The 15,938-nt window shown below is 55.8% G+C and overlaps 1 protein-coding gene across 1 annotated transcript; it reads left to right on the forward strand.

Annotated features, from left to right (window-relative positions):
- The first annotated feature begins 675 nt into the window (after nt 1-675).
- On the forward strand, nt 676-15,662 carry SIGLEC15 (sialic acid binding Ig like lectin 15). The gene is made up of 6 exons (XM_059893791.1): nt 676-727; nt 10,252-10,311; nt 10,689-11,072; nt 12,143-12,523; nt 13,664-13,694; nt 15,581-15,662. Exons 1-6 carry the CDS (start codon nt 676-678, stop codon nt 15,660-15,662), a joined length of 990 nt encoding a protein of 329 aa, XP_059749774.1.
- Nucleotides 15,663-15,938: the final 276 nt, after the last annotated feature.

Here is a 15,938-nt window from a genome sequence, read left to right on the forward strand (position 1 = left end):
CAAGATTCTACCCCTGTAGCAGGATATTTTATCTGGCATTTTGATGTTCTGAGCATTTTGACATGCTTGTCTGGGTTGATTTGCTTAATAATTTTACTATTTCCCATTTATGCTGCTTGGTAATGTAACCATTGTCAATAATGATTACATTTTGGAGACGATTTTTTCCTTCCCTCAATAATCACCACTTCAAAACCTATATGGCCACAGTAAAACAGCTTCACCAAGATGAAAACCCATCCTGGCACACTAAAAATGTGGGAAGGGAAAGAGAGAGGGAAGGAAAGATAGAAGGAGGGAGGGAGAGGGGAGGAGGGAGGGAGGGAGTGAAGGAAGCATAAGAACAGCAGATTTTTCAAAGGGACAGCGGCCACAGGAAAGGGTCCTGCATCTTCCCTGCCCACTTCTCTGTTTCCCGTCCTGGAGAATCATCCGAGTGGTTCCTCTCTTGGTTTTCCACATGACTAAAGCCCACGGGTCTCATCTAATCATACTTGGAGCTTCCTGGCTGCCTGTCCCCAGTTCCTCCATCATCCGCAGAGCCCGGCAGGGGTGCAGACCTGGGCACACCGCCCAGCCCCTCTCACCTTCCTTCCCCCACACCCACGCCAAGCAGGGGTCTCGCCAGTGGCCTGGCTGAGTGTGGGGCTGCCTGGGGGCTCCGTACCTCACAGCATGGAAGGTTCCTTCCGACTCCTGGCCTCCTTGGTGTGCGTCATCCTGATGGGTGAGTTTCCCACTCTGCCCTCTGGTGCATTTTCAGAACAGAATAGATTCTCACAAAATTTTAATAGGTACGGTCTTCTCTCCCTGCACTCAGGGCAGCTGGGTTGCCAGGGCCTCCAGTCCTGTGGGGAAGGGAGAGCTGCACTTTGGGAGGCTGTGGTGACAGAAGCCAGAAGTTCAAGTCCAGGCTTTGCCTTGGGTTCCTGGTGACTTGAGGCAGTGCCTGGACTCCTCTGGGCCTCAGTGTCTCCACCTGTAGAAAGGCCTCCTGCCCAGGCTTTGCTGTGAGGATCCAGGGGCACAACGGGCCAGCTCTGGGGAGGACAGCGCAGGCTCTGACAGACTGGGGGTGTTGTTGTCATCCAAGTGCTCTGCTTCTTAACGGGCACGGCCCCGGGAAAGAGGGGAGAGCACATGGCTGTTTGGGGTAAGGGCGGGGTGACTTCACTCGGGGAGTAGGGCAAGTGATCCAGGGCACCCTGACCGCCCAGCAGGAACCCCAAGAAGTGAGTGGGAACTCTTTGCGGCAGGCTTAAGTACCAATGTCACTTCACTTAAGGTCACTTAGCTCAAGGAGTCGGTGTCCCTGGGAACAGTATTTCTCAAAAGGTGGTCATGGACCATCTGCATCAGAATCCCTGGAGTGGCATGCATTTGCTAAAAAGCACGTTCTGGGACTTCCCTGGCGGTCCAGTGGTTAAGACTTTGTCTTCCAACGCAGGGAGTGTGGGTTCGATCCCTGGTCAGGGAGCTAAGATCCCACATGCCTCGCGGCCAAAAAACCAAAACTTAAAACAGAAGCAGTATTGTAACAAATTCAATAAAGACTTTAAAAATGGTCCACATCAAGAAAAAAAAAAAAAAGCACGTTCTTCAGCTCCACCCCAGATCTGCAGAATCAGAACATGTCAGGAGCAGGGCCCAGGAATCTGCATGTTCAACCATCTTGGGTGATTCTGATGCACGATGCAGTTGAGGGCCACTGGGATAATGACAAAGGCAACCCTCATGAGCCCCTCTGTCCAGGCCCCAATCCTCTCCTCGACCCCACTCAGCCTGAGACATCCTCATGACTGTGTTCCTGGACTTGGCATCCAGGCCTCCATGTGCACAGCGATTGGCCATCACGTGCCACATGGTGACAGCACTGACATCATGGTGTTCCAAGCTGTTAGTCAATCTTCCTTGGGTGGGGTCCTATCTCCACGACTGGATTATAAACTCCCACTCCTCAGGCCTTTGATCCTTCCTCTCTAGCATTCAACACGGAGCGGAGAGGAGTTCTGTTCGGGGCTGGATTGAATACTAACAGCAAGTGCCTACATAGCTCTTATTAAGTGCTGGGCACTTTAATTAGTAATTCACGTAAGCATCATAATCCTATGACAAAGGAACTATGATATTCCCTTTTCACAGATGAGAAAACTGAGGCACAAAGAGGTTCAGTGGGCGGTGCAGGGTGAAACTGGGATTTGAACTTGGGGGTATGTGGCTCGAGACGGGACCACACCACCACCTCCTGACCCCATACTGCCCACTGTCCCACCCACAGAGCCCTGTGGTTGGGGCTGATAGGAGATGGGCTTCCTTTTCCCAAGTTGACTTAACTCAGCCATCTTTCTGGATGATTTCAGGTTGGGTCCCACGTAGAAGGTGGGGCTGGAAGAGGTGACCCTGCCCACACCTGGGGCAGACAGGAGAACAGGTCAGACAAGGCTGTGAATCCTGGCTCTGCTATTTCCTAACTGTGTGGCCCTGAGCAGGTTACCTAACTTCTCTGAGCCTCGGTAAATGGGAGTCCCCATCACCTCATGGGTGCTTGAAGGAGAATTAGGTTATGGGTGGAAGGCCCCCAGCACAGTCCTGGCGCTCCGCAGTTGTGCAGTAAATGGTAGTGAAACGTTGCTCAAGTCACATTGCTTCAAGGAACACTAGGTTTGGGGTTTTTTCTGTTTTGGTTTGGTTTCTTTCTCCTGCTAAGAGTCAGCAGCTATGAATCAGTGAAAGACAAAAAAAAAAAACTTACGGGAAGCATAAGCAGTCACATGTTCAAGTACAAAAGCCAGACCACACAAATGCTCCAGCTGCATGTCACGACTCCCCAGGGAGGTCGAGCACACGTGGGAGCTATGCAGCTGGGTCGGCGAGGGGACCCCTCTTCTCGTGGCCGGCAGCTGCTTCACCGCTGAGACCAAGAGCTCTTAAACCAGGGTGAGCAGCGTCCCTCTTCCTGAAATCCCTCTGCAGCCTCTCTGTGTGGCAGCGGGCCTGGAAGCGGCCGGAGCCCACGGGGCCTGAGAGCAAGGTGGCCACAGGTCACGGTCCCATCCCTGACACACCTCTGAGCACAGAGCCCAGGGCTGGCCTTTGGCAAAAGTGAAGTGGAGGGATTCATCCAGGAAACCCCCCTCTTCCACTTTCCGCGACTTCTCCCTCACACAGGCGTCCCCCCCCGCCCAGCACCCTGGGGCAGCCCCTCATCTCCCAGGGGCCCTCACACTCTCTTTTGTCTTTCCTTTCTGTCTCCCCCCAGATCTGCTTTTAGAAAGCGGGGGATGAGGGGTGGTGGGAAGAGCAGTAGTCTGGGAACTCTGGCCACTTAGTGACCTTGGACAAGACCTCCACTGGTCCCCACATCTCTGGTGAGGTGGTGCAGCAGTCACAGCAGCTGTCACCCTTGAGGACTGTCGTGCCAGGCTTGTAACGGCCAGTTCACTTACTCTTCACCACAGCCCTGCAAAGTGGAGGCCCTTTTCCCTGTTTCAGGGAGGCTCGACGAGGTCAGGGCACTTCTGGGTGTCACCGGCTGGATGTGAACTGGAGTCTCCTGAGTGCCAGCCCGGCCCTTGCCACCACCTACGCCTACGTGCAGTGGGTGGTGAGCCTGGGGCAGAGCTTGGGGCTCAGAGGAACTTACTTTGCTAGCTCTGAACCACTGCAAAAAAACAAACTGAGAAGGCAAGACAATTCACAGCAGTCACCCAAGGACATGGGGCGCTTATCTGGGACGCGGGGAGAGGTCAGGGACTGCTGCCGTGGGCCCAGAAGGAAATGGAGGCTGAATGAGCCAGGACACCTCTGCTCCCGCTGGCTCCTGTGGCCAGCAGCTGGGACCGAGAAGTCCTACCCGGGAGGAGGAGGGGTGCAGGGAGCTGGAGCACGGCAGGGACAGGTGGAATCAGAACTCCCAAGAGCAGCGCGCTGCGCGGACACTGCCCCGGGGCCGGCTCCACCCGCGGCTCTGCACCTGTCAGCCCAGGCGAGAGGGTCCAGCTCCACAACCGGGTGGCCAGAGAGGCGAGGGTTAAGGGGGAAACAGGACAACCCGAGGGCAGAAGGGGAACAGTCAGGCCTCTCACTGACTTGCGTCTCCCAGCTCCCTAGAGCCTGTGGGGTCTGCTTCACACCCACGGATGGAATTCCTGGTTCTGCTCCCTCCTCTCCCCTCACTGGTCTCTGCCCCATTCTCACTGTTTTCTCCCCCTGATAACCTGTCTGGACTATATGCAGGCCCAGAAGGAAGAATTACTGAGAGCAAACTGAGGTGCAGGAGGGAATCGGATGAAAGGCAACTGCCCCCAGCTCAGGCCACACACCTAACTGGGGAGGTCCGGTGGCCAAGATGAACATCTGTCTTTGGCCCCAAAACACCCTGTCCTGACCCTTCAGGCGCCGCAATGCCCAAGAAGCCACCCCTGGAGTCACTCCCTGAGAAACACCCCTACGAACATGCCCAGCTGTCCCCAGGGAGGGTGGCCCCTTACAGACAGCTGGGCTCGTCAGACGGGCTGCCTGTCAGCTGAGTATGTCAGCCCTCCTAGGGGGTGGGGAGCAGACCTCTGAGCGCCTCCACGAGGCGTCGTCTGTCCATGGGGAGCGCCCGCGTGGCATCACCCTTCTCCCCCTCAACGTCCATGCTTGTTTCCTCCAGAAACCTGTCACAAAAAGCCCACCCCAGCAGACCTAATTCTTGTTAAGGCGCCACTCTCTGAGGACACCCCCATTGGCCATTGTCCCATCACAGCCGCCACCACTGGCTTGCTTTCCTATCTGTGGTCCACGGACAGCGACTGCCGCATGCTCAGGTACAAAATCGTAAACAGTTTTCTCGCTCGTTAACATAAATGCCATCACACAGAACACACTGCACACGAGCTACAGAGAGGCTCCCATGCACGTCCCTGCCTCCTTCCTCACCAAGGAACTGGTGGGAATCTGGTTTAGCTGCAGCCAGAACCAAGGCCTCTATTTCTGATCCATCCAGATGCCACTTCTGCCCATCCAGGTTCTGCGGATGTTTCTACTGCCGAGTTCTCGTCCCACCCTGACACCACTGGCACGGGGCTTTGGGATAATAGGTCCAGGGTGAGTTAACTACCCCTCAGTTGACTTGTGATCATGCTTACGTGGAAGCTGGTACCCAGTGCTGCAGCCCCAGCCCTCCCTCAGTGAGCATGGTCACCACGGGGAGGCATGAGGGAGCAACGTGGAGAGTTGAGTAAATGGCTGCACAGGACCATCAAGCGTGGATGCCTCTTTCCGAGTAGCTGAGTTTTCTCAACAGCTAATGGCTTACTTTAAGTACCTAAAAGCCTTTCAGTTAATTTTATATTGACATATTTCTAAAATGCTTGCCAGACTTCCTTGTCATTTTTATCCAAATATCATTTTTGGACACAGACTTTTAGATTTAAAATTCTCCTTACTAAGCATCTAGAGGCATCATTTGACAGATGAGCCCACTGAGGCCAGAGAGCTATGAGGACTCACCTAAGGTCACAAAGTCAGGGCCAGTCTAGCCAGGGCTACAACCCCAGACAGACGCCTGAGACCCCATGCGAGGGGCACGCCCCTCATGGCAATGAACCTTTCCAAGGTGACTCAGGTCATCCCCGCGAGCAATGTTTCACTAGCCTGCTGCAGTGTCATGATGCCTCAAGGCCCTCTGCACTTACCCCTCCTCTAAAGGGTCCCTTTTGTGCTGTACTTTTATCATTTCTGTCCTGATCGTCACATTATTTTTACTGAACCTTCCTCCCTGACTGAATGCTGATTATCATCCCTTGCTGCTTTCAATGGACTACAAACAGGAGACACTTTCTAGCTTTTCAGTCTGTATTTCCCAAGTCTGGGAAGCTAATTAAACAAACTCGTTAGAATCATGTATAAATGAAAAACAAACAATGGCTGAGCAATGGACAGGCTGCAAACACACTGAGGCAGCCACTGATTGTCACCATAGCTGTATCCCCAACACTCAGCACAGTATCAAGCACAAGACAGACCCTCAATAAACATCTGTTGAGTGAATAAGTACATGAATCAATGACTAGTTTTCAGGTGAGTTAAGGGCAAGGCCTGCACTACTGCATGACATGTGGTCTAAGGTGCCAAGTTGAGCCACAGATGGTGCAGTTTCCGGCATCAATGTCCCGACCCCACCCCCACCCCGTATTGCCTTGAGTTGTCTGTCCAGAGCCCTTCTCCTTCCCCACCACTGGTTAGCACCACCCCCATGCCCCTCCTGGTCCCACTCTTTTTGCACGGCTAGTGAAGGAGGGAACTATCGTCACTGAGCATTTGCTGAGTGTCAGCTCTGTCCGGGTGATCTTCACGTGTGACTTCATTCCATCCTCAATCCTATGAGGAAAGTACTATGTGCCCCATTTTACAGCAGAGGAGCCTGAGACCTGGGACATTAAGCAACTCGCCCAAAGATCTCCCTGTAAGTGGATGAGCCTAGAACAGTGCCAGGCACAGACTGGGTGCTTGATACAAGCGAGAATGTCACCCATGTCCAGCAATACCAAAGCTGGAATGCTCTTCACCGTGCCCAGTGGCCCACCATTGAGAGGAGGAATTTCGGACAATGGGAAGAATGTGGGCCTCCTGTTGACCCCCGGAGCCTGATAGACATGAAGCAGGAAGAGTAGAGACCCTATCAAAAGGAGCTGTGGTTCCAGTTCAGGGGGCTGTCCCTGCCCTGTCCTAAGAGACATGCAGGAGCTACCAGAGGGAACAGTAAATGTCCCAGGAGGCTGGGGAGCTTGGATTCCTGCCAAAGCAAATGCATCTGCTCCCTGGGTAATTCCTATTGGGACTTCCCACCTTCACCTCAAGTCCCCTGGGTGAACTCAACCAAAGGTCTCTGTGTAAAAGTGAGGCCAGGTGCCCGTCTCTTGGAACACCATGCAGCAGACAAACAGGAAACACAAATCTCCCCCTAACGGGAGTCAAGACTGTCACACTTGGTGAAAGGGCCTCTGTGTGCCCTCTCTCCTCCCAGAGCAGAACCCAGCCAGGGAGGGAGGGGCCCTGACCTGTCATTTGTACCACACATCAGATGCTCCCAATCTAGGCTGTCATCCTCGAGCAGCACAGAGTCCAGGGACAAGGTCAGAACATGACCCACCTATTGTCGAAATTCAGCCTCTGTTCACTGGTGCCGGATTAAACCTCTCTGGTGGCTCTGCTCTAGGAGACAGAGTTTTGGGTGAAGTAGAAAGAAATAGCATTATTGCTTTGCCAGGCAAAGGGGGCCACAGTGGGCTAATGCCCTCAAAACTGTGTGTCCCGCCCTGGAGGGGGTAGTGAGGAGTCTTACAGTGTTCAAGGAGCAGGGTGTGATCAGCTTGTGGACATTCTTCTGGTTAGTTGGTGGTGAGGTAACCAGGAGTCAGCATCATCAACCTTCCAGCTGGTCTGGGGTCTCTGTGCTTGTGGGCAGCATACAGTTAACTTCTCCCACCTGGTGGCGGTTTCAGTATCTGCAAAACAACTCAAAGGACTTGGCTCAGAATATTATCTACAGTCTTCGAGCAAGAACTAGAGGTCCTTGACTTTGTTTCATGGCTAAAGTATAATTATTTTGTGTTGCTTGACTGTTTTCCTTTCTTTCTGCATTTTCTCACTTTTCTGATTAAATTGATGCTTTGACTACAGTTTTTCTACAGACGAAAGGCAGGCGGAGGACATGGGTGGGGATCTGTTCCGGGAAGACCTCATAGGGGCCTGCTCAGTTACACTCCGAGGGGAAGCCTTGGCTCTGCCTGGTTGGCCAAATGACGTTGCCAAGTCCCTCAGGCTCTCTGAGCCGCAGATCTCCTTCCCGAAAGGGGGGCTAATGACAGCACCCCATGGATTGTTTTGCTTGTGGAATAAGATTAGCAATGTCTCCCAACGAGCCCCCAAAGCACCACATACTCTGACACCCTTATCCTCTCACGCCCTGCAACCTCTATGCTGATGTCCGTACTTCCACTTTACCTTTTGCCTAGAATGCCTTCAGCCTACTTCAGGGCTTAGCAAATCCCACTCCTTTCTCAAGGCTCTGCTGAGGCGGCAGCTCCTCTCTCATGGGGCTTTCAATCAATCCCTGCCCACCCACCCTCCCTGCCAGTCTGGGCACCCTCCCTTCTGCTCTCTCTCAGCAATTCAATTCAACGTCAACTACTATGTGGCAGGCACGTGCTGGGCAATAGCTGCACAAATATGACCCCCACACATGTTCCCTGCCCTCCCGGAGCTTCTGGGTGCCTGGATGAGAGATACAGTTGAACAGGCAATGCCTATACAGAGAAAGCACTTCTGCCAGCCCTGGGGCATGGGGAAGGGGTGCCAGACCCAGGCTTAGGGCTCAGTGAAGGCCTCCCGCGGTAGGATGACTCAGCGGAGGCCCGGGGACGACTAGGGGGGAGCTGGTGAGTGAAAGGGGCCAGGAACCATGTTCAGACAGAGGGAACATTGTTCATGCCCCTCATCAGAGCACCTGGCAGGCTTTAGTGTGACTACGGGTTCCCAGATCTGTCACCCTTTCTGAGCCGTGAGCTCCAACAGGCTGATAAGTTATTCTCTTGTTCTTTGTAGCCCTGGCTCTAATCCCAGTGCCTGGCTTCGAGTGGGGAATGTGTCCGATCAATGATGGCCAATTGATGAATGCACAACAGTAAACAATCCCTGGGGAGTCAATGCCTGGCTCTGTGATGCCTGCAAAATGCAGGAGGTCAGAGGAAGCTAAGGTCACAGAGGGTGAGAACGCAGGGAAACTGAGGCAGGGGCTGAGCCTCAAGATTGGGAGATGCTTTCTGCAGCTAGAAGTACTGACTGAACGATCAAAACCTTCAGGAAGGGTTTCTCAAATTTGGAACTAGGCCCTTTGATTATTAACAACTGAACAAACGAGCTCTTACTAGGGAAAGATGTCAAGTCCCCCGCTTGGGTTCAAAAGCATACTTCCACTTGTCCAGAAGAAAGGAGATTTGGCTTAGAAGCAGACTGTGTGAAAAAAAAAAAACACCAAAAAACCTTGTGGTTTTATTTCATTGCAAGCTCGGCACGATCCCAAACTGAGGTTTTCTATGAGGCACAGCTCACACAACCCGATTCATACCCCACTCTACCTGGCCCAGCACATCTGGAACACACACCTGGAGCCCCCGGGGTCAGGACACTACCCTGCAAGGAGAGTACCAAGCCAGCAGTGAGGATGGAGAGGGGCAGGTGAAGGACTAGGACCTCTGCCAGAGAAGGGGAGGCTTACTGGGTCCAGAATAGCCATGATGGGATCCCGGGAGGGCCACCACAGGAAAGGAAGGCAAAGGCTCCAAAGAGAGATGGGCCGTCATGTGAGGGGCAGGAAACATTGGTTCTGAGCAGGAGGAATGCCTTGACCTGTGGATTACTCATAGATGGGATGGGTTCCCTGGAGGATGGTCTGCCAGCTGTGGGCTGAGGAGATTCCTGCCCAAGAGACAAGTGGGGCTACCCCACAGAGCAAAGAGCACTGGATGTGGAGTCATGTGATGTGATGCATGTGAAAGAAACTGGTAAATTGCAAAGCCCTTTGGAAATATAGGAGCTGCTGTATTATTCCCTGTAAAGATCCCTTTCCTGAACTGTACCTGGGCACTAGAGGCTAAGCCTGTCCCTCTCTTCTTGAGGAGGCTCCCAGGCCCCCTGACCTGATCCTCCCAGCACTGACACCCATCCACCCACCCCGTTCACCCCACCCCCAAAGAAGCACACATCTGCAACAACACAGGCAGTGACTCTCTAGCCCTCCGTAAGCTGCAGGCAGAGTGCAGCTTCCAGACCTTAGCTCAACCATACTTCAGAGGCTCACAACATGGGAGGTGAGGAAACTTGAACCCAGAGGCACTTGTGCAAAGCAAGGAGGCAGCATAATGGTCCACCCCTCCCTCAGCTCCCTGTCTGGGCACTGGCCTTTGGGGAAGCCCACTTGGGTTGACTGTAGAGGAATCTCAGCCACCAACTCAACACACCAGCTTCAAAACATACCACCACCTCCCAAGGCCTCAGTTTCCCCTCTGTAAATGGGAGTGTTGCTCTCCTTGGATAAGCCCCACGTTTCCATGCCCTTCGTGCACTAGAGTGCCGCAGTGGGGTCAGGCAGTCCTGAGGTTGAACATCAGCTTTGCCCCATCCTAGCTGTGTGACCTCAGGCCTCAAACTCTCTGTGCCTCGGTTTATAACATGTAACCCGGGGATAACTCTGCTTACCTCTAGGATCATTTGTGAGAACTAAAAGCGATACCACCAGGAACTTGCTCGACACAGAGCTGCACAGTAAGTGCCTTTATTATTGTCACCATCTGGGGGGGTGTCTTGGGACTGTACTGTAACCACGGGATCCCAGGGCTTTTCTGCAGCAGGGCAAGTTCTGATGGGAAAGAGGTTGGGGTCACTGGGTCTGTAAGTGAGGTGGGACCACCCTGAGTGAGGCAAATAGTCCCAGGGAAATGGGGGGAGAGTCCAGGCACCTACAAAGTCACGGCAATCAAAGTCCCAAGAGATGCCCCTCGAGTCCTGGGGTGGGTTTCCAGACCCCCCCCCACCACCACGCCCGAGGGCAGGGAGGGCGCTTCCCGAGTCCTGAGGTTTCCAGGCCCCCCGAGGGCGCGGGCAGGGTTGCCGCACGCCGCCTGCCTCTCGCCCGCCCGCAGGTGCGCCGGCGCAGCGCTGGTCCATGAAGGTGCCGGCCGAGGTGAGTGCGGCGGCGGGCGAGGCGGCAGTGCTGCCGTGCACCTTCACGCACCCGCACCGCCACTACGACGGGCCGCTCACGGCCATCTGGCGCGCGGGCGAGCCGTACACGGGCCCGCAGGTGTTCCGGTGCGCGGCGGCGCGGAGCAGCGAGCTCTGCCAGACGGCGCTCAGCCTGCACGGCCGCTTCCGGCTGCTCGGCAACCCGCGCCGCAATGACCTGTCGCTGCGCGTCGAGCGCCTCGCGCTGGCCGACGACGGCCGCTACTTCTGCCGCGTCGAGTTCGCCGGCGACGCCCACGACCGCTACGAGAGCCGCCACGGCGTCCGGCTCCGCGTGACCGGTGAGCGCGCCGCCCGCCTCCCCGCCGCGTCCGAGGGCTCCCTAGGTGCGGGCTCTGTGCTGGGATCGGAAGGGGTACAACAGGCACACCCCTTTCTCTAGAGCAGGGGCTCTCACACCTGGCGATGGCTACGGGCCACCCGGGAAGTTGTTAAAAATGCCGCCGAATCCTGGCCCCAGGAAGGGCTGGGGCGGGGGTGGGGGGCCTGGGTTGAGCACTGTAATGAAGCTCGTAGAGAGTGAATATGCCCGAACAGCTCTCAGACTAAGAGGGAGAAAAACGAGGAACGGTCAACTTAAATATGGCAAGGACTGCAGTGGGCTGTGTGCACAGAGGGGGTGCACAGGGAGCCCACCAAGTGCCCGGCACTTCTCTAGACCCTGTGGTAGAAAGATGTGGGAACCAGGATCCTAGAGCCGTGGTTCTCAACCCTGGCTGAGCATTGGAATGACCTAAGGAGCTTTGTAAAAATCCCGGAGCCCCCCTGTGGGGGACCCAGGCGTTCTGGGTTGAGTTTGACGCTACCAAGAACCTCCCATGTGCCCTTGGGCTGGCTGGGCCGCCTCTCTGAGTGCATTTCAGTTTCTTCGCCCTTGTCCGCCCCAGTCCCACAGTCCCACCGATTCAGTGAATCGTCTCAAGTCTAGGTCTTGGTGAGTCTGTCTGGGAGTGGGAGGTGCCCTTGAAATCACTCCAGCAGACTGCCCCCCATCGTGTGCTACCACAATAGTAACGACGTTTAGAGAGCACTTGCCCAGGCACCCCACTTGTCAAATCTTCTCAACAGCCCCGTAATGAGATTCCCATTTTACACGTGAAGAAACTAAGGCACAAAGCGGCGGAATAACTTGCCTAAGATCACACCGGTACTGGGACCCAGGCATCGTGGCGCCCGAGCGCCTCTTCCTTCCTCTCCGTATCACCCCCACCCCGCCCGCCCGGCTCCCTTCTCCAACCCTCTGGGCCAAGGGGACGGGGAGGGCTGCCCCTTGCCCTTGCCTTTCCCTTTGCCTGCCGCTGCTCTGACCGCACTTCGCTTCCTCCCGCTCCTCCTCGGCCATCGCCCGCAGCCGCCCCGCGGATCGTCAACATCTCGGTGCTGCCCGGCCCGGCGCACACCTTCCACGCGCTCTGCACGGCTGAAGGGGAGCCGCCGCCCGCCCTCGCCTGGTCCGGCCCGGCCCTGGGCAACGGCTCGGCCGCCGTGCCGAGCCCAGGTCAAGATCACGGCCACCAGGTGACCGCCGAGCTGCCCGCGCTGGCCCACGACGGCCGCTACACGTGCGCGGCCTCCAACAGCCTGGGCCGCGCCGAAGCCAGTGTCTACTTGTTCCGTTTCCACGGCGCCTCCGGGGCCTCGGCAATCGCCCTCCCGCTCGGCGCGCTTGGCCTCAAGGTGCTGCTGCTGCTCGGAGTTCTGGCCGCCCGCGCCGCCGCCCGCCGCCGCCTAGGTGGGTGCGCCCCAGGCCAGGGTGGGTGCGAGGGGCGGCAGGAGCCCTCCTCCAGGCTGACCACCTGGCATGACACAAGCGAAACATCACTTACGCACCTGTGCATCATCTCACTTTCCTCTCCCTGCATCAAGCCCAGGAGGTGGGAACCAGCGTGAGCCCATTATACAATCGGGAAGCTGAGGCCAGAAAGGTTAGGGAACTTGCCTCTAGCCTAGAGTCACAGAGATATAGACCCAGACGATATAGCTCTGAGCCCACCTCTTTACCAGCACCCAATAAATGACTCATCCGGAAGGGTTCCGACCACACACAGGCTTTCCCAAATAGCACCATTTCATTCGGTCACAAGAATCCTGAGCAGCTACTATGTGCCGCATAGGTGCTAGGAATACAGAGGTGAATACGACATGGTTCCCTGATGAATGCGTGCTGAGGAGTAAGCAGATAATTGCAGTCTGCAGAGAGAAGTGCTATCAGCCCACGTACTACGGAAGCCCAGAGAGTGCGGGCCTCTCTCTGATGGGGCATCCAGACCGGGGGCCGGGAGGGAAGGCTTTACACAAGTAAGGGGAGGCTAAATCAAAAGCTATAAGCAGGTGTGAGCTAGGAAAACAAGGAGCTAATAGTACTCCTAGCAGACAGAACAGCATGTATGAAAGAGTGGAAACTCGAACTAGCAGGCCGTCTTCAGAAAGCTGCCGTCACCCCTCCCTACTGTCACTAAGCTGGATGGGAAATTTGCTCTGTGCCCCAGAGAGGAGGCTTCCCAGAGCCTCTCAGACCGCCCAGGTGAGTAACACCAGCCTCAAACTCTCCTGGGATGAAATCCAAAATTTGTCACAGTTGCTCTGGCTACCATCTTTGCTGGGGCCACACTGGCTTTCTGGCAGCGTCTTCAAACCCAACAAGCATTCTGTGCTTCAGGGGCCTCAGAGAAGCAGGTCTTCCTGTTAAGTCCACTCCTCACTCCCTGTCCTCCCCGGTAACTCAGCATCTTTCAGGTCACTTCTTCCCATCCTGCTGGCTAGCTGTTTCCTCCAGACCACTCTCCACAGTGGGGCGGGGTGGACAGCGGGGCTTGTAGCCCAGTGGGTACCACGGAGATTCATGCCTCCTCTCTCTCTGTCCCTCACACAGAGTACCCAGTCACCCAGGACGCCTCACCGCGGTAAGTAAGCTAGCTCAGCCCCACCCTGCCCCACTCTAGTCCCCCCCCTGGCCAAGGGGTGCAGGCTTCTCATGGAGAGCAGCCTGAGAAGGAAGAATGGGCAAAGGGCTGGGGCTGGGGTCCCAGCCCTGATCAGGGTCCAGGCCCTCCCTGCAGCTGTCCCCCCTACTTCAGTCCACCAAGCCTGGCAGCCAGACCGGGCCACGCTGACCTGATCCCCACGTTCCCAGCACTGTGGCCTCTCAGTGAGACTGTGGGCCTCACACTGGCCTATCTTCCGGACCAGCTGCCTGGTGTCCGTGGTGCTGAAGGGTCATTTTTCTGGGTCTGCCTTATCTCTGCACCTAGCTGTGATCCCTGGAGGCTGTGTTTCCTCTCATAGTGCCCAGCATTCTAGAACAGATCCACACAAAAGCCACCATTAGGCAGTCATTCTCCCAGACACCCTGCTGAAGGCTTTGCAAGCAAAATGTCATTAGAGGTTCTGAGGGCTTGGTTGAGGGCTCACAGACTCAGCTAGGAAGCATTGACCTTGCCCCCTCTTGGTGTCTGTCCAAGTGAAGGCCTGTGTAGAAGAAGAAAGCATCCAATTCCAAGACCTTGTCCGAGATGCTTGGGGGAGGTGGGCGGGGGATGACAGCCTTCTCTAGGACCCTTTAGACAAGCCTGGGCACTCCCATAGCTCCGTTCCCACCTGTGCCTGGGGGCTGGAGGAGCCACATTACCAGCCCAGGCCCCTCTCTGCAGCTGCTCGCTCAGCGATCCCCACATTCTCAAATACCTGTGCAAAGTCCCTCTTCTTTGCTAACTTACTACCCCACCAGGGCACCTAATCAGAAAGCTGGCGGTTGTTCAAATATCTGTTGAGTACCTACCACGTACTGGGTACTGTTTGGGATGCTAAAAGTACAGCAAAAATCCTCCACCTCAGAGAACTCACACCTTAACATGGAGAATTTTAATAAACATATAAACAAGAGATCTTAGATTGTAAAATAAGAGCTGTGGGAAAAAAAAAATGGACAAGGCGATGGAGTAAAGCCCCAGGAGAGGGAGGTGCCACTGGGCTGTGGCTGCTTTAGACCAGCATGTCCTCTCTGAGGACACTGAGGAGACCTGAGGCGGGTGCTCGATGGGCAGGCAGGGGTGATGGGGCGACCCAGGAGGAAAAGGCTCTAGAAAGGCTCACGCGTGACCCAGGAAGAGGGCACGGAGGATAGGCAGGCTGTGGGATTTATTCGGAGTGCGATGGGAGGTCAGTGAATGGTTTAAGCAGACGAGTGGCCCCATCTGAACAGGAGTGGAGGCCAGGAGACCTGTGAGGGCGGTTGACCAAGGCTGCAGCTGGCTAGGTTGCTTGGCTGAAGGTGGCAATAGAGAGGGCGGGGAGATGGGGCAGACAGAGGCAGGGATGGCCAGAGTGGGCAGCACAAGCAAGGGAGGGAGCCAGCAGGTCTGGAGCTGGCACCCTGGGTGCCACCTACTGAGCTGAAGATGGGGGTGTGGTGTGTGGTGAGGATCACACGAGTTCTGTGGACTGTTTATGTTTGAGAGGCCATGAGGGTGTCCCGGAAGTCAGGAAAGCTGTTAGGGTTAGCAGGAGGGCCGGCCCGGAGGTCAGGCCCCCGGAGATGGTTTTTGAAGCCACAGATGCGATCCCTTTGAGAAGACAGAGACTCTGGGATGCTGTCACCCAGGTGGTCCCCTCCCTGGTCTGCAAGTTCTGCCGCTGCCCTGCCTCCAACCTTCGGTTAGTCTCCAGGCCTTGTTGGATGCAGGCCCCCAAAGCCCCTCTCGTCCCTCCTTCCGCCCCTTCCTGGGCTGTGGTTTGGGCAGTCAGAGACCCCTCCTGTTTGGGTGGTCAGCCAACTTTCTCCTGTCCACAGGCCCCAAGCTCAGGAGTCCAATTATGAAAATCTGAGCCAGATGAGTCCTCAGGGCCCACCAGCAGCCGTGTGTTCACCTTGAGGAGCCCACTGGCCACCGGCATCCCCTGGACACCATGAGGAATGAAGGCCAACGTGTGGCTTGGCTGGGATGGCCCTTCCTGGCTCCCAGGCACCTTGGCAGCCCTAGCCTGGTGGCGCCCTGAGGTCAGGACCCTACTCACAGAAGCTCAGAGGTCTCCTACGTGGACTTCTGTCTCCAAGCCCCAGAGATACTTCTGTCAACAGGGCAGCATTTTGCGTACGCGCGCATGTGTGTGTGTGTGTGTGTGTGCCCGCACTCACCCATGAGCCCAGG

This window comes from Balaenoptera ricei, chromosome 14 (assembly GCF_028023285.1).
Source record: "Balaenoptera ricei isolate mBalRic1 chromosome 14, mBalRic1.hap2, whole genome shotgun sequence".
Taxonomy (NCBI): Eukaryota; Metazoa; Chordata; class Mammalia; order Artiodactyla; family Balaenopteridae; genus Balaenoptera; species Balaenoptera ricei.